General features: G+C 39.4%; 1 protein-coding gene across 2 annotated transcripts in view; it reads left to right on the forward strand.

The window, feature by feature from the left end:
• The window catches only part of BRCC3 (BRCA1/BRCA2-containing complex subunit 3), a 41281-nt gene extending 21344 nt beyond the window's left edge, over window positions 1–19937 (forward strand). The window contains exons 8-11 of one of the 2 annotated variants that reach the window (XM_075539680.1): window positions 13093–13224; window positions 13662–13705; window positions 16976–17144; window positions 18368–18537. In XM_075539680.1, the coding sequence (XP_075395795.1) occupies window positions 13093–13224; window positions 13662–13705; window positions 16976–17127 (328 nt within the window). In that variant the 3' untranslated portion in view covers window positions 17128–17144; window positions 18368–18537. The other variant, XM_075539679.1, reaches the window with a different exon arrangement.
• Window positions 19938–21897: the final 1960 nt, after the last annotated feature.

Raw genomic sequence — 21897 nt, forward strand, 5'->3', positions numbered from 1 at the left:
ATTTAAATTGTAAGCCCGCTAAAATGTGCGGGGGGTGGGGGGTGGGGGGGTGAGGGGGCGCGCAGGGGGGGGGATATAGAGAAGAGAGGGAAACAAAAGTAACAATGTAGCTGAGTCCTGATCCCTTTCCGTGGAGCTGCAAGTGTTTCGTCCCTGGCTGAGGCTGCAGTGGCAAGCTGTAGCTGTGTTGGAAAAAGCCCCTGTGCAGCCCTCCAAGACTGTGGGGATATAGAGAAGAGAGGAAACAAAAGTAACAATGTAGCTGAACCCCGATCCCTGCCCTGAGGCAGGCAGCGGCAAACTGTGGCTGTGTTAACATTAAGCCCCTTTATGGGCTCCAAATATTCCCGGCTCCGGCAGAGACAGTGGCAGGGCCAAGGTCAAGCACCAGCCAGCCTCCACTGAGGAAAGCAAAAAGCCCCCAGACCCTCCAAACCCCATGGGTCTGTGCCTATTATCTTGATGATGCTCCACATGCATTCCAGCAGTGTTGAATTTCCCTCTAAGCAACTCTCCTGGGCTGAATTCTGCAGAGTCCCTCTGGTATATTTTACTCTGTTGCCATCTTCCCAGAAGTCCCCTTGTTCCTGGATTTTTGATGTTTGCTTAAAAAACATTGTATAGCTACTATATAAGTGGTATCACATATTAGAGTTCGTTTTCTATTTGTTGCTGACATATATGTAGAACTTGTGCTCAATAACCTTGCTAAATCTAGTTAATTCTAATTGTGTGGCTTTTTTTCTATGTACAGAATCAGGCCATTTATGAAAAATCACAATTTTTTTCTTCCTTTCTAATCTGTATCCCATTTATTTCTTTTTCTTGAAGTTACTCTGACTTCTGGAATGGGAGAGGACATCCTATTCTTATTTCCAAATTCATGATTTCTGCTCTAGGTTATTTGTTTTGTTTTTGTAAATATTCTTTTGAAGATGCAGTTTCCCCTCTTACCCATTTATTTTTATATATTCTATTATTGTGCCTGTTGTATGCCCTGGGGAAAGTTGTATCAAAGTAGAATGATCGCTTCCTTAAAAATTTGGTTTTCTTCACCTTCTTAAGTCAATTATGGTTATGCATAATTACCGAGAAATTTGTACATTTCATGAACGTCTTATTTTTCTTGAAGAGGTATGTAATTAATTTTTGAATTGCTTCAGTTTTTTTATGGCACTTACAACAATTTAAATTATTCATTTTTATTTTGCTTACCCATCTCCTCCTATTACATTGCTGTATTAAAATGTCTGTGTGCGTTAAGTTGGGGCGTTATTGTTTTTATGCTAATATAAAACCACATTATGATAGCTGACTGTGGCCTGTGTGATAAAAGTTATCTGGATATTTAAAAATATCTCTCTGTTACCTATAACAGGAGTTTAAAAACTATATACTATCTGTGATTACTTGCCAGCTAAAGCCTCAAAGTTAAATAGTTGTGGCAAAGACCCATTGGCCCACAAAGCTTAAAATACTTATTGTCTATCTGGCCCTTGACAGAACATGATCAATTTCTGTGACTTTTTTACATTAATTAAAAATTATGTGTATTGTTTCTGGAGTACAGAGTTACTTACGGTATATCCCTATAAAAATAAGCATGTTAAGTCATATTATTCAGGTCCTTATATCTTTCTCATTGCTTATGTTTTTGTTTATACATACCTGAGATAGGTATGTATAAATTTTTTATCATAACTGTAAGTTTATCTACTTGTAATTTAGTCAGGGTTTGCTTTATGTATGTTGAAGCTATGTTTTCAGTACATGATGGTTCGTAGCTATGAATTTTTCCTGCTGTCTTTCTTCACTCAATATGAAATAATTTCCATGTCTCTATGATTTGAATAAAAGAATATTAATTGTTCCTGTCTATCATGATTAAATTCATCTGCCATCTGCATAGTTAGAAAAACACTTTATTTTTTAAAATCACTTTATTGGGGGTTCTCACAGCTCTTATAACAATCCATACATCAATTTGTATCAAGCACATTTGTACATAAGTTGCGATCATCATTTTCAAAACATTTTCCTTCTACTTGTATCAGCTTGGTAACAGCTCCTCTTTTGTCCCCCTCCCACCCCCCCATGAACCCTTGATAAATTATTATTATTTTCATATCTTACACCGTCCGCTGTCTCCCTTCACCCATGCTTCTATTGTTTGTCTCCCCAGATGGGGGTTTTACGTCAATCATTGTGATCGGTTCACACTTTCTCCCCCTACCTTCATGGTATCACTACTCCCTTTGCTGTTCCTGAGGGGTTTATCTGTCCTGGATTCTGTGTGTTTCCAGTTCTTATCTGTACCAGTGTACATGCTCTGGTCTAGCCAGATTTGTAAGGTAGAACTGGGTCATCATAGTGGGGGGAGGAATTCTTAACGAACTAGAGGAATGTTGTGTGTTTCATCGGCGCTGTACTGCATCCTGGGTGACTCTTCCTTCCTTGTGATCCTTCTGTGAGGGATGTCTCATTGTCTACAGATGGGCTTTGGGTCTCCATTCCAGCCCCCCCCCCATGTTTACATCAATATGATTTTTTTGTTTTGGGTCTTCTGATACCTGATCCTGTTGACACCTCGTGATCACATGGATTGATGTGCTTCTTTGAGGAGACTTTGTTGCTTCCCTAGTAGACGGTCGCTTGTTTAACTTCAAGCCTTTAAGAACCCAGACACTATAGTAACTTCAAGTCTTTAAGATCTCAGACACTATTATCTTGTAAGAGCTGAGCACCATCAGCTTTCTTCACATTTGCTTATGTATCCATTTTGTCTTCAGCAATCTTGTTGGGAAGGTGAGCATCAAGGAATGCCAGGTTATTAGAATAAAGTGTTCTTGCATTGAGGAAGTGCTTAAGCAGAGGCCCAATCATCTGATACCTTATTAATACTTAACATAGAAATATATATTCATAGTCCTATATCCCTATCATTATATATAAGCATATTTATATATGTATGTGCCTGTATTTATACCTCTATAAATGTATTTTGTATCCTAGTTCTTTCCTTTAGAAAAATACTTTAAGAAATAAAATCACAAGATATGACAAAATAATAATTTAGAAATTATCAAGGGTTCATGAGGGAGGGGGGAGGGGGAGGGAGGGGGAAAAATGACCTGATGCCAGGGGCTTCAGTGGAGAGCAAATGTTTGAGAATGATGAGAGCAATGAATGTACAAATGTGCTTTACACAATTGATGTATGTATGGATTGTGATAAGATTTGTATGAGCCCCTAATAAAATGATAAAAAAGAAATAAAATCACTTTAAAGAAGAAAGATACTTACTTTCTTTGGTAAATAATTATGGAGCTAGATATTCCAGGACTCTATGTTGTCATTAGAGAGCGGGCTCCCATCTCTCTGCTTCACCATCTTGGCATATGGTCTCCATCCTAAGGTCCCCTCCTGGAGCACGGGACTTCTGGAGCTCCGCCCAGCATATCTCCATTGAGGGCTAGAAGGAAGAGTAAAGGTAGGAGGGTAAAAGGGACCTGTCCCAGAAGAGTTAATTTCCTATAAGTGACATTCCCAGAAGTCCCAGAAAGCAATTCTATTTCCATCTTTTTGGCAGAATTTAGCCAAGTCATGTGTAAGCTACAAGGGTGGCTGGTGAATGTAGTGGTTTCCTTCAGACGGTCCTGCCTTGGCTAAAAATTGGTATTCTAATACATAGGAGGAAGGTGAGAATGAATATTTGGCATAGACAGCCAGCAATCTGCCACTGCCTGCTGTGTGTTTTACTTCTCAGTTTGAGCATTTGCTTGTTAGAACATCTTCCGTTCCTTTATTTTCAGTTTTCCTTGGTTATTTCGTTTCAGGTAGATCTTTTGTAAATACACTAATCCGATCTCCAGTTGCAGTTTTAAACACCCAGAGCCACCTGTCTTCTCAGAGGTTCCTTTATCCGCATAGCGGCCTTTGGTTTCGTTCTGTTTCTCCTTCCTGTCACTTGTTGCATTGAGTTTTCTGTTACCTGTTTTGTTTGTTTTGCATTTCTGCTTTAGAAACTATTCTTTTGTTTTTGTTCATTTAGTTATTCCTCTTTAACTTTCTGTTTCATGATCATTTCAGATTTATAGAAACATTTCATAGATAGTACAAAGGATTTCTGTCTACCCTAACACATATTCCCCAATGTTAATATTTGGCCACATTTCCTCTTTTCTCTGTATTGCACACATAATGCTACTTCAGTGGGCATATCTTTTGGGATTTTTTTTTATCTTTTGTGATTTTTAACATTCTTGACCACTACAGGCTATTTATTTTGGATAAATGTCCTTCATTTTGGATTTGTTAATATTTTATAATGATGGTGCAAATTATTCACTTTGGGTAAGAAGTAATGCATTTTCCCCAGTGATTTGCATCAGGGTATGCATGATAACAATTTGTCCCATTACTGGTGGTTTCAACTTTGATCAAGTGTATAAGGTCTTATCGTTGAGGCTTTTCCACGATAGTGACTTGTTTTTCCCTTTACAGTTAATAATCTTTTGGGGAGTTTTGGTGTTCACTGATTATTCTTTTGACCATTTATTACTAAGATGATTGTCATATGGCAATGTTCTCCATTTAATTAGTTGACACTTCCCTCTGAGGACTTTGTCTTTTTTCCTCCTTTGGTTATTTGCTCATTCATTTCAATCTGTATGGACATCTGAATTCTGCTCCATTATTATCGTTCCAATGATATTGTAAGATCTCTCTGGGGATAGAGTTACACCTCGGTCCTTGGCTCCGCAGACGAGAAAGAATTCATGCCAAAACCTGGCTCGTGATCCAAATGAATTTAATGAGAGTTAGAAGAAGCTTCAGGTTTCACGTGGCACCCATAGGATTCCTCCCGACCATGCAGCGTCACGCAAAGATCTCTCTCCCAAGTTCTCCTCCAAAGACCTTTCAAGGTCTTTCTCAAGTTCTCTCCCCAGTTCCTCCTCCCTCCCCCTCGCGCCTGCCTTTTCAAGGATTCCAGGGGGAGGCTTGGTGGATGACTCCCAGATCGACCCCATTGGCTGGATTGAATTCACCTGGCCCAGGTGGGCCTTTCCAGGTTTTACGCCCACCCATGCCCACCTGGGGGGGGGGGAGGACCTAGGCCTTTGAGCATGTGCAGTGCGCCACCCTTTGTTCTCCTGCTTGACTCTCTTGGGAATGTCAATGGACATCCCATCCCTGCCTATCTGCCTAACAATATCATTATTATCATTCGAGTACTTGGAAGCCCACATTATTTTAGATTCAGCCAGCGAAAGTCCCTCCCATGTTCTTTTGACATGTTCAATACTTCTTTGAGTGCCACCTGATTTTTTTAGCACAAGGTGATGTCTCAGGTTTTATCTCCTACATTCCTGTACCCAATCCTAGATTCAGCATATCTTCAAGTATTTTGGGTTCCTTTTATTTTAATAGCTTTTTAAGGCTTAATTGACATATCATGACCTATTCGTGTTTAAAGGACATAATTTGATAATTTTTTGTCATGTGAAACCACAATCATCCCTCAAGATTTCCTTGTGCGCCTTTTTGATTCTCACCTCTCCCCATCCTGGCCCCAGCTAATACTGATTTACTGTTACAATTGATTAGCTTGCATTTTCAGAATATTATATGTATGGAACCAGAGTACATATCCTTTTCTTGGCCTGAATTCTTTCAGAAGCCAAAGTTAACAAAAGACATCTGTTTGTATATTGAATTTTTATCCTGCAACTTTACTAAATTCACCTGTTAATTTTAGTAGCTTTGAAAAGACTTTCTACATAGGTGATCCTGTCATCTGTGTAAGACAGTCTTACTTCTATTGTAATCTGATGTCTTTTGTTTTTCTTGTTTTGTGATTGCTTTCTTTCCACTCATCGGTACCTCCAGTAAGCTATTGAGAGGAGTCATCACAGTACTTGTTGGATTTTATCAAATGCTCATTCTTTATCTATGGAGATGATTATATATATTTTTATTTTTCAGTCTGCTAATGTTGAGGCATTTCACTAACTTGTTTCAATGTAAAATAAACCTTCTATTTCTGGTATAAACCCCATTGGTCATGAAATATTATCCATTATATACACTGTTAGATTTAATTTGCTAAAATTTTATCTAGAATTATTTAATATAGTTTATAGTTTTCTTGTAAAGTCTTTGGCCGAAATTAGAGAAATGTTGCCTTCAGCAAATGGGCTGCACAGTATTACCTCCTCTTTAATTTTGTAGAATTGATATCATTTCTTTCTTGCATATCTGGTGAAGCCCTTTGGTCCTAAAGGCTTTTTTGCTGGAAGCTTTTATAGGTAAAGGACTATTCAGGTTATCTTTTTTTTTTTTCTTGAATGAGTTTTGGCAATTTGAGTTTTTCAATTAATTTATCTATTTCATCTAAGTTGTTGATTTTCAGGGGGTGGGCATAGAGTTGTTCATAATGTTCCCTTGTCCTTTTATTGTCTATAGAGTCTATAATAATGTCATTTCTCTAATTACTATATTGGCAATTTGTATCTTCTTTTTCACGCCTATATTGGTGATTTCCCCCCCCCCCCAATAAGTCTGGCTAGAGGTTTAGCAATTTTACTGATATTTTCAAGGAAAAATCAACTTTGGATTGACTGATTTTCTTTATTGTTCCATTAATTACTGCTCTGATTGGTGTTACTGCTTACTTTGAGCCTCATTTTTCCCTTCATTCTCTAGTTTCTTTTCATTTAGATGGAAGTTGTGGTATTTGACTTGAGACCTATATATTTCTTCTACTATAAGTATTGTTGTTATTAGTTGACGTTGAGTCGGTTCCAACCCATACACAAGACCCCATGCACAAGAGATTGAAACACTGCCCTGTCCTGCGCCATCTTCACATTTGTTCCTATGCCTGAGCCCATTGTTGCAGCCACTGTGTCCGTCCATCTCTGTCATTGCCCCCTCCACTTTACCAAGCATGATATTCTCTCCACAGACGGGTTTCTCCTGACATATCCAAAGTATGTAAGACAAAGTCTCCATCCTTGCCGCTAAAGAACATATATTAATAGAGCTAACACCAACTATCTTTGGATTATTATTAATAAGATTATCTTTTTTATTTGTAACCTCTTTGTGTCCTTCTCTTTGAAGTGTGATTCGTCTAGCCATCAAGTCAGCATTTAGTTATAATGACCTGACAGGACAGAGTAGCATTGCCCATGTGAGTTTCTGAGACGGAACTCTGGACGAGAATAGAAAACCCTGTCCTTCCACCACAGAACAGCTGGTGGTGATGAACTGCTGACCTTGCAGGTAGCAGCCCAAGGTGTAATCACTTTGCCACCTAGGTTCCTTTCTAGTACTATGTAGTTGAACTTGTAAAAAAAATTCAAAGGGGTAATCCCTGACTTTTAGTTGGTATATTCAGTCCCCTTGGATTTAATAAGATTATTAATGTGACTGGGTATAAAATTTCCATCTTGCTATTAGTTTCTCTATTTGTCTCATCTGCTTTTTCTTTTTCTCCTTTGCTTTGGAGATATTGAGGAATTTTTATGATTCTATATTATCTCTTGTTGGCTTATTAGTTATAGTTCTTCATTGTATCATTTTTATTAGTTGCTTTTATGTTTGTAGTATCATTTCTAACATCCGAATTATTGACATTGTGGGCTCAATTATTGTCATGTGGGACTGACCTGCAACTAGGGTCTTAAAAGCTCGTGAACAGCCATTGGTCTCTCCCTATTTAGAGCAAAGAAGAGTGAAGAAAATTATTCTAAATGAGCTAGGGCTCATTTGAACCCTAGCTTTCACAGCCCTGAGCCCAGAAGAACTAGGTAGTGTCCAGCTATCATTGCTGACAGCTCTGAAAGTGAACAGAGTAGGAGATCCTAGATAGAGTAGGAGAAAAAGGTGGAACAAAATTCAAAACTCATAAAAAAATACTAGGTTTACTTGTGTGGTACAAACTGGTGGAACCTCCAATACTACAGTTTTTAGATAGCCTTCAGGCCTGGAACTAAACTCATCCCTGTGGTTCAACTTTTAGCAAATGATTGGCTTCTAAGCCTTAGAGTCTAAGGTGAACAAAAACAGCAGGGAAGTAGAACCAGCAGCCATAAGTGATCAAAGGGTACCAGTGGCCCCGGGGTAGAGCTCAGAAGGCAGTAAGTGATGAGTGCTTTTGTATTGTGAGGACTGCAATCAAGCGCACAAATCACACTGTGTCTGAATTGTTGAATGGAAAATCTATTTGTTGTGTAAACTTTCACCCAAATCGTGATAGTTTTTTAAAAATTGCAGGTTGACTTTCTTTCAAAGCTTTAAAACTATTTTTCTATTGCAGTCATCCTTTGTTCCTCTCTACCTTGTCTTTTCTCTATCTGTAATTTATATTGTATCATTTATGTGTCTGTCTTCAAGCTTGCTCGTTTTTCTTCTGCAGTTTAATTTCCCATGAGTTCTATCCAGTGTACTTTTTGTATTGCGCATTGAAGTTTTCATGTCTGGAAGTTCAATTTGGGTGTTTTAAATATCTTCTCATGTCTACTTAACATGTTTTCTTTCTTCATGATTTTATAATTTACAATATACAGATCCTATGTATGTTTTGTTGCAGTCATGCCATGGGAACAACAATAATAACTTTGTATTTCAGGGATTTTGTGTTTTTTCTAGCAATTTTAAATGATATATTTTTGTTTCCAATTATTTATTGTTAATATACACCATAGATATTTTTGCTCACCCAAATTTTTACGGATTATCTCTTCTTTGGTTACTGCTGTTAAATATGGATGTATTTTACTTATTTCTTGACCTTTAGCTCTCATTCTCCATCTGACCACTAGCACTATATTCTAGAAGAATTCCTTAGTTTTTTATTTCAGTTCATTGCTTCAGACTTCATCTAGTTCCATATTATTCTTATCTAATAAACCTTTCATTGCAAAAGTCATTTTCCTTTCAGTGAACTCTGTCTCTGACAAGCCTTTAGATTCATCAATGCGGAGTCATTTCTAATTCCAGTGATCCTATCAAATTTTGTTTTAAAATGCACTCTCTTTAAAGTGTGTACTTACGCATTTACATCTAGCCATTCTAGTTCATCAGATGCCTTTGTTGATGGAACTGTTGACTCTTTTTCATTCTTTTTTAAAAAACTGCTTGATGCTTTAATATGCTCATTTTAAAAAATAGTACATTTGAGATTTTCTTTAACCTCTCTTGTGTTGTGATTTCTCTCTTCATTGATTATGGGAGGACAGTATTTATACTGTCTCGTTATTTAGATGTGGAGCCTGCCTGCCACCAGGGCCCAGCCCTGCCGCTTAGGTTCAAATGCCCCATATCCCTTGCTCCTACTTGAGAGCAGGCACTTCTGTTGCCTATTTCTTGGCTCAAGGGTTGGGGCTGGGACAGTGAGTACAGGTGTGTCCAGAATGGTTGCTCAGATTGCAACTACCCAATCAGTATGCTAGCAGTTACCCCAAGACTCCTTCTGCCCTCAGTATTTGTGCATTAAGTTTGGCGCCTGCATGTAGGATCCTCACTGGGACTATCCTAGGTACCTTGATCTCTGTTTTGGCTCACCAGTCCAATCCCATTTACTTTCTGCCTTTCAGGAATGCCTCTTAATTTTTCGAGAACAAAGTATACTCTCTTTTATTTCCTAATGCCATTAAAGATTTAAAACTTTTTTCACATTTATATTTTTTCCTGTAATTTAAACTGACTTGGTAGCAGGAGAAGCAAATTAGTATATTCAATCTTTTATTATTTTATTTAATAACTTTATCCAGTTAATTTTTTTGATGTGTGGTATGAGTGTAGTATACAGCTTTGAAAGTAATATCTAACCTATTGCTTGGCACTGTTTTTTGTTATTCATCTTTTCTCTACTGCTTCTGCCACCTTACTTGTGCTTAGGGAGCCCTTACAGCGTAGTGGGTTTACATGTAGGGCTGCTAACTGCAAGGTCAGCAATTTGAGACTACCAGATGCTCTTTGGGAGAAAGATGAGGCTTTCTACTTCTATCAACATTTGTGTTCTCAGAAACCCACAGGGGTGTTTCTACTCTGTCATTTTGAGTCAGGATTGACTCGACAGCACTGGGTTTGGTTTGGTTTTTCTATGATATGCTCAACTCCCAATGTTTTGTCTCCTCTGTCACGCAAGTTCCTTGAAACAATGGCTGTGCTTGTTTTGTTTGTTTTTTTGCCACTGTGCCCCTGATGCTCAAAACATACTTGTTGAATGTCCCCGCAGCTGTAGGCTTCAAATACTTGTTAACTTTTGAGATACGACTGACCTGTGAGTTCCAGCATACTCGAAGTTCGAGCATGTTTATTTTAAATTGAGCTTTTCAGTTGCAGCATAGCACATATAACAAAGCATTTAAAAATTAGAAGTGTTTGCATCTATCACTTTTCACAAAGTGGAGCCTCAACTCAGATGACACATGTCAAGAACCCCCCGCTCTCCTGCAGCCTCTTCCCTGGCTGCTCCCACCAGGTGCCTCTTCCTTCCTTTCCAATGAGAACCATGACTCTGACTTCTAACAAAATAGATTCCTTTTTAGTATTTGAGTTTTATATAAATGGCCAAATACAGTAAGTACAATTTTCTGTATGTCATCTTCACTCAACATATTATCTGTGAGATCCACCCATGTTGCTGTGTACACCAGTAGTTCTTTTCAACTGCTGTATAATTTACCATCATTTATTCATCCATTCTCCTGTTAAGCATTTGGGTTCTTTCCAGTTTGGGGCTAATATAAATAAAGCTATGAAGTAAACCTTATGCATGTCTCCTGATGGGCATGCATTTCTGTGGAGTGGAAGCTTTGAGGAGCCTTTGCTGCTTGAGCCCACTGGCTACTCCATGGGAGAAAGAGTCCATAAAGATGGGCAGCCTTGGAAACTTCCCTATAGGGTTGTTGTGAGCCAGAACCAGCTGCTTGGCTTCAGTTAATTTAATGCCGTGTAATCCACTGCCATGGAGTCAGGGTTGCCTCATAGTAATCCATAGAGCAGAGTAGAACTGCCCCATAGTGGGTCTTTCCAAAGGCAAACAGCCACGCCTTCTGTGGAACAGCTAGTGAGTTCGAACCGCCAGTCTTTAGGTTCGCAGCCAAGAACTTTAACCCCTGTGCCACCAAAGCTCCTTTTGCAGTTAACAAATTCTAAACTCACTGCCATCAAGTTGATTCCAACTCATAGTGACCTAGACTCAATCTTCAACAGGGCAGGTGACTTTGTCTTCCTCGCACAGAGGCCGGTGGTTTCCAGCTGTCAACCTTGAGATAGACAGTTCAGTGCTTATTTCACAGCGACACTCAAGTTCACTGCCATTGTGACTCCATAGGAGGGGGTAGAACTGCCCCTTCTTGAGTCTCTGAGACTAACTCTATGGGAGCAGAAAGCCTCATCTTTCTCCCACACTGCTATTACAACTCCGGTTCCACTTAACAACAGCATCTTAAAGACAAAGTTAGGGATGGATCTTGATAGTATCCTGTGGACTTCCTGCACTGAACTTTAGTATATTATGCCATTGCAATTTTCTAACGTGCTTGTACAAATTTAGACCTGCATAGTAATATGAGAGCTCTCTTGACTCTACAGTCTCGTTGACAATTGATATTTTCTGACATTTGTTTTAGCCATCCTGACAAGTGTGATGTGCTAGTATCTCCTTACGGTTTTCCTTTGCGAGATATAGTCAATGTGGCCCTTCTAGCTATAATCCCCTATGTGATGTATTCTGAAATGTAGCCTCTAGGCCTGTGGTTATAATCCCATGTTGGTGGTATGGGGGAGATTGCTCTGCTTTGCTAATGGACAGGACTAACGTGGGAGGCACTCTGAGTTCCCATCTTACTAAGAGATGTGAATCAAGTCACCACCCTTTGCTTCCTTGGGGGGGAATGGACTCCCAAAAGACAAAAGCCACCCCTCCATCAAAGGCATTCCTCTGTGTATAAAAACCATCTCCCAAGCTGGGAGAGAGAATTTCTAGGACCATCAATGCTGTCTCACTTGGTCCAGTTCTTTGGGTCTTCACCACCTAGTCTGTCATTCACAGAAACAAAAGTGTGTCATACACTTGGTCCTCACAGTGTGGTCCTGAGTAAGCCTAGAGACACTAGTGTTCGCTCTTAGAATTTATGAAGCTGTTTCTCTGAAGCCAATGGACCATTGGAACTATTTTTGCTCGTGATCCTGCCAAGCTCCACTGGAAGCCCTGCCAACCAAACCAGTAGCAATCAATAGATGGATTTCTTTAAGGTTGCTGGAACTACTAGCAATCATAGTCACTATGTGTTACTTCAAAGGGCTTTCTGAAAGCCATATGGCTATGGTATACCGTTTCACGGATTCCTCTTTCTCTGTGGGTCGTGGCGGGAGGAGTGTGATCATTCCCCATTGTGTGTGTTCCATCCAGGTTGTAGCATGGAGACTAGCCACACTACGAGATGGGGCAAAAAGAGGGGTAAGCCAGGTCCTGTGTTACTTTATCACTAAGTGCTTATGGACGATACTTCCTTTTCACATCTCCAGGCATCTTTCGGCCTGGAGATGTGACAGAGCTCACTGCGAGTTGCAATTTAGGTGTGTTTGAGGGGAGCCATGGATATAGGTCAATTGGTTGGCCTGTTAACAATCATCTGTTTCTCCTACAAGTATTTGTGAATTTCTTACATATTTACTCCTGTGGTGGTGGAGTCTCGGTTAGAACAAGTGAGCAGTTATGCAAGTAATCCCAACTTGAGTGAATCTGCTGGAGTCATTGACGAGTTTGCGGTGCCTCTGCCACGGGCATTGTGATGAACCTCTTCAGTGTCCCTGGCAACTTCCTGAGTTCCTAAGGCCTTCATTAAATTTGCATCAGATTGTCTATGGGATTAGAAAATATTGACTCTGCAACTGGGCCTCTGGATTTCAACACAAATAAAGCTAGTATGAATGCTTTCTCCTTTGAAGTTGAGCCACAAAAATAAATGATAGGACTATTGAGTTTTTGAAGTAAACATTTCCAAAGTTTCCATTAAAACTACAGCAAATTTCTGATCCTGGGCTGAAGGCTGACCTGAGCTGATTGCCTTTCAGGTATGAGAGAATCGAAATCCCAATCCATATTGTGCCTCGTGTCACCATTGGGAAAGTGTGCCTTGAATCAGCAGTAGAGTTACCCAAGATCCTGTGCCAGGAGGAGCAGGATGCATATAGGAGGATCCACAGGTAGAGACTCTCCCCTCCTGGCTTTTTCCCTCCTCAGGACCTTAGTCTCTTCTGCCCTTTAATCTTGAGTAGCACAGCTGCTGTGTCTTTAATTAGTTTCCCTCATCATATTTCTTGCATGGTAGGATAACAATTTCTTTAACATTTACATCTGTCCCATTTCACTTTGGATCGATGCCCAAGGTTTCATGAGAGACAATCACTTCAAAATGATGTGTGTCTCTTGAATTTTTTAATAAAATCATATCTCAACAATCCTTAACATCTGTACACTATGGGAATTTAAGCCACACATGTCTATCTCATCCAGTTGGCAAAGGTCTGATACAACTTGCCATTTTTAATGGCCCATGACTATTTTGTTTGCCCTACTGCACTGTTTGTTTGTTTGTTTGTTTGTTTGTTTGCCACTAACCTCCTCCATTTTGTCATTTTAGCCTTACTCATCTGGACTCAGTAACCAAGATCCATAATGGTTCCGGTAAGGTTTTCTTCATGAGTGTGAGGAGGGATCCCTGAAATATTCAGCTGACAGAAGTAAAATTAGTTTAAACGATTGAAGTAATGGGTACAAGTTATTCTTGAGTTTCCTTTTGCAAGAGCTTTGCCATCTAGCCTGTTCCTGATGTTTGTTTTGTGCCTGCGAACCCTTTAGCACTATAAATGCTATCTGGAATAAGTCAAGAGAAAATAAGCTACATACTTAGTGGTGTTGCTAGGTGTTGAACCAGCAGCTCTTGGAGTGAGGTGGGCCCTTGTTTGTAGTGTTTTCCAATTTCCATGGTGTGATAACCCTACCATGGCTGGTGTCAAGCTACTACTGTCTTGACATCTACTAGCTTGTGAACTTCCTGAAATTTTAATATTTGAGTCTTAGCAACCCCAGCACACCACTACTTGCCTGTTGTAAGGGTTGAAATATTCGACAGATTGATAAATAGGTAGATAGACAGAAAGACAGATTAAAGAGAGTGCAAGGGGAAAAACATTTTTCACATCAATAAATATAGAAGGAACTTGTATACAGGCCTAAGGAGCAGAAAGCTTCATGTACATACACCAAGTCACTTTCCCCAACAGACATACTTACCCATTCCTCCCTTCTATCTGCCTAACCCTGACTTTAGACTAGTGACCAGTGCGAAGTGAAAGAATTTTTACAGTAATTATTTTAAGGAAGGAAAAAAAAAGGAGAGATGGTTTAGTCTCTCCTGTCATTTTTGCCTACGGGTAAAACATGGACAAAGAGTTAATACACAACCACATTCTAAAGCCGTACTACTGTAAAATAATAACAGCTCAAACATGGATAAATAGATTAGTGGAACTGAATAGAGTTCCAAAATAGGCTCACTAAATATAAGACTTTATATTTGACAAGGATGTTACTTCTAACCAATTGGAAGGTTATTCACAAAGGTTGGGCCAGTTTGATTGTTAATATACATGCATTTCACTCAGCAGTGTAATGGCTACCCTCTATTGGGCTGTTTCAGACACTAGGTTTACTGCCTGACCAAAGAGACAATATTAAGCTTTCCAGACTTCCATTTGAAGGAAGTGCAGATTCCCACCATATAACTTCCAAAGAAATGATGCCAGATATATTTCAACTTTCACCGTTAAATATGTATAACCACTCTGTAAGAGAGTTTGACGAGAAAAAAAAAGAGAGTTTGACGATTATGATTACCAAATGCCCATTAGTTCCTCTCCTAGAGAAATTCAAAGCTCTGTTCACACGATAACCAGTACATGAAGATTTGTAACAGCATCAGTCCTAGTAGCCAAAAGCTTATACAAACAACCATCCATCGATGGATAAATAGATACATGGAGTGTGATACATGCATATACTATACACCCGTAAAAGCACTCAATAGATTTCTAATACACTCACCAATTGGGTGAGTCTCAAAAACATGCTGAGTATAAGAAGCCTGGCACAAAGGCCATCTCTATACACTGACATTCATGAGCAGGGGCAAGGGATCAGGAGTGGAAGGGCTGCCCAGAGAATGGCACAGGGAACTTTTTGGGGGTGACAGGTGAATATATTTTAAAATATACTTAGATTTGTGAAAACTCATTTATCTGTAAACGCTAAATGGGTGCATATTTTGCTTGCCAAGTATACCCCCAATAAAGCGTTGTTTGTTTGTTTAAGCGAAACAAACATAAGAAGAAAGGATAAGGATATTTTTTCAGAATCTGGGGAGATGATGATGGCCTAAGTGTTATCTGAAACAGTCATGTAAGGCAAGACTGACAGATTTAAATGAATAACTTTTGGACTTTTATAGACGCTTTCCAGAAAAATTGAATTGTCAGTCATGATCTTTAAAAGCTAAGCTGTGCGAGTCGATACTACTATTGGCCCTGTTTTATAGATGCAGAAACTCCGATCGGAGATGTTGAATAACGTTCCTGAGGGCACATAGTAGATAGAACCTAATGCAAATCCTATGTGCGAGGTGTTCAAGTTAACTAACCCATGTGCTGCTGCTTAGTGAGGAAAAATTCCATTGTTCTAGTTCTACTGTGAGCATTAAGTGATGTAATTTGTGTCAAGAACTCTGAATGCCTGGTCTATAGTTAGGTCTCAGTAAATGTTAGCTATTATGACGATTGAAAAATACTCTAAGCAAAATGAGCCAAGGACATAAAGAGGGCCGATAAAAGAGCCAGTTGCAACGAAATACTGTCTAACCTTAATATAAAAGACCTACACATTAAAATCAAGTTATCATTTTTCTCCTCTTTTCTCCTGAAAGTAATAAAATTGAGAAATAATGAGGGACCTGAGCACTGACATATACTGTTTTGGGAGGTATATCTTGGTGTATAATCTGAAAAATACAGAATAATCAGTTTTAATATAAATGGACTTGGATCTGGCAATTCCACTTGTAAAAACAGATCCTTCAAAAGTTATAGAACAAAGATGCAAACATACATGTAAATGAATTTTAGCGAGTCGGGAGTGAAAAATGCATGCTAGTGAAATGTCCATCAATAAGGAACTTATTAAATTGGTGCATCTATTCAGATGAATGTTGTGCAGCTCTTCAAGAGGAACGTTAGGTATTTGGACACTAAAAGCTCTCTATGCTATATTGTTACATGGGTGGGGGAAGTAAATTCCCCAGTAGAGCTGTTTTTAGAAAGTGCATGCGCACACGCGTGCACACACTCACACATGCACCCACATAAATGTATACTTTGAAGAAACGCTGGAAAGTTATTTTCTGCAGTACAAGCAGTGGTAATTTCTAGAACAGTTTTGTTTTGTGAAAGGAGTTTGTTTCAAAAGAGTGCCTGAGACTCATTCTCACGGCGAAGCTGACCTTCACCCAAAGCTTAGGAAGGGCCACATTTTAATCACATGAATTTACGATAAAACATGAAAGAGAAATTCCTGACTCTTCATCCCTCTGTTTTTTCCTCAATTTGAAAAAAAAAAGCGTCAGGTGAGTTGAATTGTCACATTTGACGAGCAGTTTCCCCACCAAGCTCCTTGGGACAGCACCCTGCCGTGTGTGCGCCGGTTTGGGGGGTGGGGGGCGGTGGCCACTGACTGGGCAGGTCTGAACTGCTGGGGAAAGGAACCCCCTTTGGGGCCCTGGGTCCTTTTGCAGCTGGCCTTCTATCTGCTTTCAGTCAGCTTTCCCTCCGGGCAGGTGTCTGCTTCGTTCCATGCTTCTGTCTTTGCCCTTTTGACTAACTTACACTGGCATTCATTCTGTTCCAGTGTTTACCAAGAACCTGTGCAGCCAGATGTCAGCAGTCAGCGGGCCTCTCCTGCAGTGGTTGGAGGACAGACTGGAGCAAAACCAACAGCATTTGCAGGAGCTGCAACAAGAAAAAGAAGAGCTTATGCGAGAGCTTTCTTCCCTGGAATAAGCCGGAGATGAACTGTGGTAAGATTATTTTTCAATGTACTGAATGTTCAAGACAAACAAACTCCAAGCCATTGAGTCATTTGCAACTCTTAGCAACCCTATGTGACAGAGTAGACCTGCCCCTTGCAGGTTTCTGAGGCGGTAGCTTTTTATAGGAGCAGAAAGCCTCATCTTTCTCCCCCGGAGTAGCTGGTGGTTTCAAACCATCAATCTTGTGATGATGAGTATGATATATAGTCTGTGAAGATGTACGCAACTCATGTGGAACAAACAGACCAATTTTTATCCCAGTGTTTTGAGTTTTATATATTTATGTATCTGTGTTTGCAATGATACTTTTTGGGCAGTTTCATTACAGCTGATGACTAAACCCACCTACCTATAATTGGCCTGCAAATAGCATTTGTAAGATGATTTTTATAGACCATGATCTTTTTAAGGTACATTGGCAAGGAAAGTCTTGGGGAAACGTCTGGGAAGTGTACATCTTATTTTTAAAGAGGTCTTTTGCAGCATATTTTTCCAATACAATACATACTTTGAATTTCTTTTCTACCTGGGATATGTATTTTAAATCTTTATTTTTCCCTCATTTTGTTTTTGTTTTCATGGAATTAGCTAAAAAAAATTTTTGTGTTTGAGTAATAAACACAACAGGCCTAGTAGAAACGTAGATAGCTCATCATTACCCTCCCTCTCCTCTTTGCCGTCAGAGAGATAGGCATGTCTCTCATGTTTTCCTGGTGTGTATTTTGGAAACCAAGAAGGTCGCCAAAAAGTTTGTGGGACATTCCTTTCTGTTTGAATTCCATTTGCCAGAAGGCTTTTGAACCACCCTTGTCTATTCCGAGAATATGCGCTGCAATAGCTGTCAGAAGCTAACTCATTAAAGGTGTAGCCCATTTCGTGGCCCTTTTTAACTACATAGAGGAGTTGTTGCTTTTTGTTTCTGAAAAAAATTCCTATTGAGCAAATATCGTTTTCCTTGGAGCGTCTAATAGAATTTGAATGTGTTTTTCCAGAAACTATCAGGATTTAGGATGTATTAAAAGAATCATGCTTTTCAAAGTTCTTTTGGTAGGTCCATCATACACTAGAAGTTGAAGTGAGGATTGGGAGAAGGTATAAAAGAAAGCAAAGAGCGCTCTAACCCCAACAATGATAAGAAAGGGTGATAACTGGGTTTGTTTTTTTTTTCAATTTGTTTCTTCTTGAATTATTGTTATTTTTATATTTCACAGTCTAATCTAGAACAATTTGCCTCAGAATTACTTGGAGGTCAAGCTCTGGGAGATGGAGCCTAGAAATCTGCTGCGTCTGAGTCATACTGAAGTTTGAAATCACATGGGGTGTCAAGGATACATTGTTCTGATTCCTCACAGCCACAGTTTTTCTCTATTCTTTTCTTCCTCTATAGGAAAGGCAAAATACCCAGATGTAAAATTAATTACACTAAATCCATTTTGAAGACGTATAAAATTGGAGGACTCACATAAAGCTGATTTCAAGACTTACCACATAAGGCCACAGTAATGAAGACAGTGTTGGCGGAGGATGGACACACAAAAACAGACCTATACAAATATACCCAAGCAATTTTGACAAAGGTGCAAAAGCAATCAAATAGAGGAAAGGATAGCCTTTTTCCCAAGTGGGCATCCATAGTGCCCCCCTCCACCTTAAGGATATGAAGTTCAACCTAAACCACTTCGTTTTTATAAAGAGTAACTAAAAATGAACCGTGCATGTAAATGCAAGATATCAAAACATTTAGAAAAATTTGGAGAAAATCCTCAGGATCTAGGGCAAGCAATCAACTCTTAGATTTTCCCATAAAAGCTTGAACCTCAAAAGTAAAGCATTGACATATTGGACTCCATCTAAATTAAAATTTTTGCTCTGTAAAAAACTAAAGAAAAGGAAAAGACAAGCTACAAATTGAGGGAACGTATATATAAACCTTTTATGTATCCGACCAATCTAGAAAATACAAAGAATGGTTAAAACTCCAAAGTAAAAAAAAGTCAGGAATTGGGCAAAAGACATGAATAGATATTTCAATGAAGAAGATTTATGAGTGGGAGTAAACATATGAAAAAATGTTGGATACCATTAGTTGACAGGGAAATAAAAAATTAATATCATATTGTATTATCATTATACAGCTATCAGAATGGCTAAAGGGAAAAAATAGTGATAATACCAAATACTGTTGAATTTTCAACAGAAAAGCTGGACCTTTCAAAACGATACATCTCATCTATCTGATGGGAAAGTAAAACAGTACAACCACTCTAGAAAAGAATTTAGAATTGTATTTTGAAGTTAAACGTCCACTTGACATGTGACCCAGTCATGATGCGCCTTCCCATTTATCTCAGAGAAAGAAACCTGTGTTGGACTGCTGCTAGCTGCTTTCTTTGCAGTCACCTGCAAGTGGAAATAGCCCTTTCAGGAATGACGAGCAGATGAGTGGTAGCCAGAGACAAGAACTGGTATAAAAGGGAATTGAACGGCTCCGTTGCTTGATGTAATTACACAAATTTATACCTGTGTTAAAATTGCATAGAATAACATGGACATGCACACACCAATGAATGCATGTAAATTTTGGTGAAACTGAGTAAGTTCTATAGTCTAGTTAATAGTTACTGTACCGTGGTCAGTTTTTCATTTTGAAGTTGTACTGTTATTATGCAACATCTTCCCTCTTGGGAAAGCTAGGTAAAGAGTACATGACACTTTTTGTACTAACTTTGCAATTTCCTGTACATTTATAATTGCAAAATAAAGTTATAAGTATTAATCAAGAAACTAGGAATTTTGATACTTATTTTATAAAATAAGGGGGTAATAAAAATGCAAGAAATAAAATGGTTTGACTCTTTTTACAAATCTCTCTCCCTTTCTGGGCCTCATTTTCTTTGAGTACAAAATGAACAAGTAGATGGCCATAAGATCTGTTATTACTTTACTACGTGCACCAGTCTCCATTATCTTCACACATAATACTGTGTCCTGCATACAACTATCCCCCTTCTGGTCACCTCCTGTAGCACTGCCAATAAATGCATAAAGGGCAGTCTACTTCACCATAAATCTTGTCTGAGTCAGCAAACATAGTTCCTCCTGTGAACTGCCTGGAGACATCCTAGTCCACAAACCAGTCTCCAACACAAAAACACTCAACTTTCCTCACTCTAGGCTGAGAGGCTCAACACTGACTAATACTCTTGCTGCTGCTACGTCTGCTGCTCCTCAACTTCTCTGGTGTTTCAGCTCTCTGTCTACTGGATCAAGGAGGTTCAGCATGCAAGGATCTGTGTCCATAGGACATACTTTCCCCCTTACTTAACTTGATAATCTTCCTTCTTTATGGTAATGAGACCCCTGTTCCTGAATCTGAGATGGCTCATTTTATACCCAGTGGATGGCAAACTTGACCATGAGTTTTATGTGTTTGCAATCACAATTCTGTTAGCAATCACTCACACCTGAATCATAATCTGTCACCATGCTCCCCACCTTCACTTTCTCAGACCTACCAGGGAAACATGACACCCAATCTGCATGGTCCCATCAGTTGTTTGGAAGGCATTACAAAGAGTTTGGCTACAAGAGCCTTATCTTATAAATGACTGTATCACACATACAGACATTTTCGTTGTCCACTGAGAGGTTCTAGAGGACGTGATGTTCCACTAACTATAGACACACTTGTTCAGACACACCAAATAATCCTCTTCACTAGAAAGAACCAATCTCCCAAATCGATAGAAAACTATAGTACGTTAGCAAGAAAAATGAATAATCCAATTTAAAAATGGGCACAAGACATGAATAGACAATTTACCAGACGACATCCATGTCGCCAGTAATCACATGAAATGTTTGTGGTCATTAGCAATAAGAAATACAAATTAAATTAACACTGAGATATCACCTCACACAGGACTTTTTTAATGTTGGTACTGAATTTATTTTATTAAAAGATCATTTTATTGCGGGCTCTTCCTTAGCCCAGGTCCCTCTGGAACTGTTGGTTCCATTGCTTTCTCTCCTCAAGCTTGCTTCCCATGCCTATCATATAGGTAGACAAAACCAACAATAACGGAGACAAAACACACACACACACAAAAATTGAATAAAAAAAGAATAGGAAAAAAAAAACCAAAAAAGCATACATAATTCCAGGTCTGTCTGTTGACCTTTATGACTATCTCCTCACTGGTCTTGGGGGAATTCCAGGAATTGCAACTGCCCCTCCTAGCCTGAAGTCTATTTTGGGGGCTCCTTGGGGGCTTTGTGGCTTTGCTTTGCTCCGGTTGCTGATCTATCATGTCTTCTTTTTGGTTCTCGCTACTATGTGGGGTTCAGACCCGACTATTGTACTCTGGGTATGTTCTAGTGAGGGGCATCACGTCTCGAGCTGATGTCCCGACAGTCCTCTCGGTGCCTTAGTGGCTCCATGCAGCAGGAGTGTCATCCTTTGGGCTTGGTGTGCCGATATGAGGTCTAGAACCTCAGTTTTTCCTTCTTGGTTCGAATCCGCCTGAGCATGGCATGCCAGCCCCTCTCCCCAACTGGTAGGTTTAGTGTTGTCCTCTGTGGCATATATTTCTATGGAGAGGGTCTGTCTAGCTCTGATTGGGGCCGGCCCTGTAGCCCTCTCTGTTCATGAGTTGCTCCATGTGGTTATTTATGTTGCCCTCCAGGTTTGGTGCGCCATGCTGGGGTCTGCATGCACACTCCCAATTCTGTGGAGACAACC

This window comes from Tenrec ecaudatus, chromosome X (assembly GCF_050624435.1).
Source record: "Tenrec ecaudatus isolate mTenEca1 chromosome X, mTenEca1.hap1, whole genome shotgun sequence".
Lineage (NCBI taxonomy): Eukaryota > Metazoa > Chordata > Mammalia > Afrosoricida > Tenrecidae > Tenrec > Tenrec ecaudatus.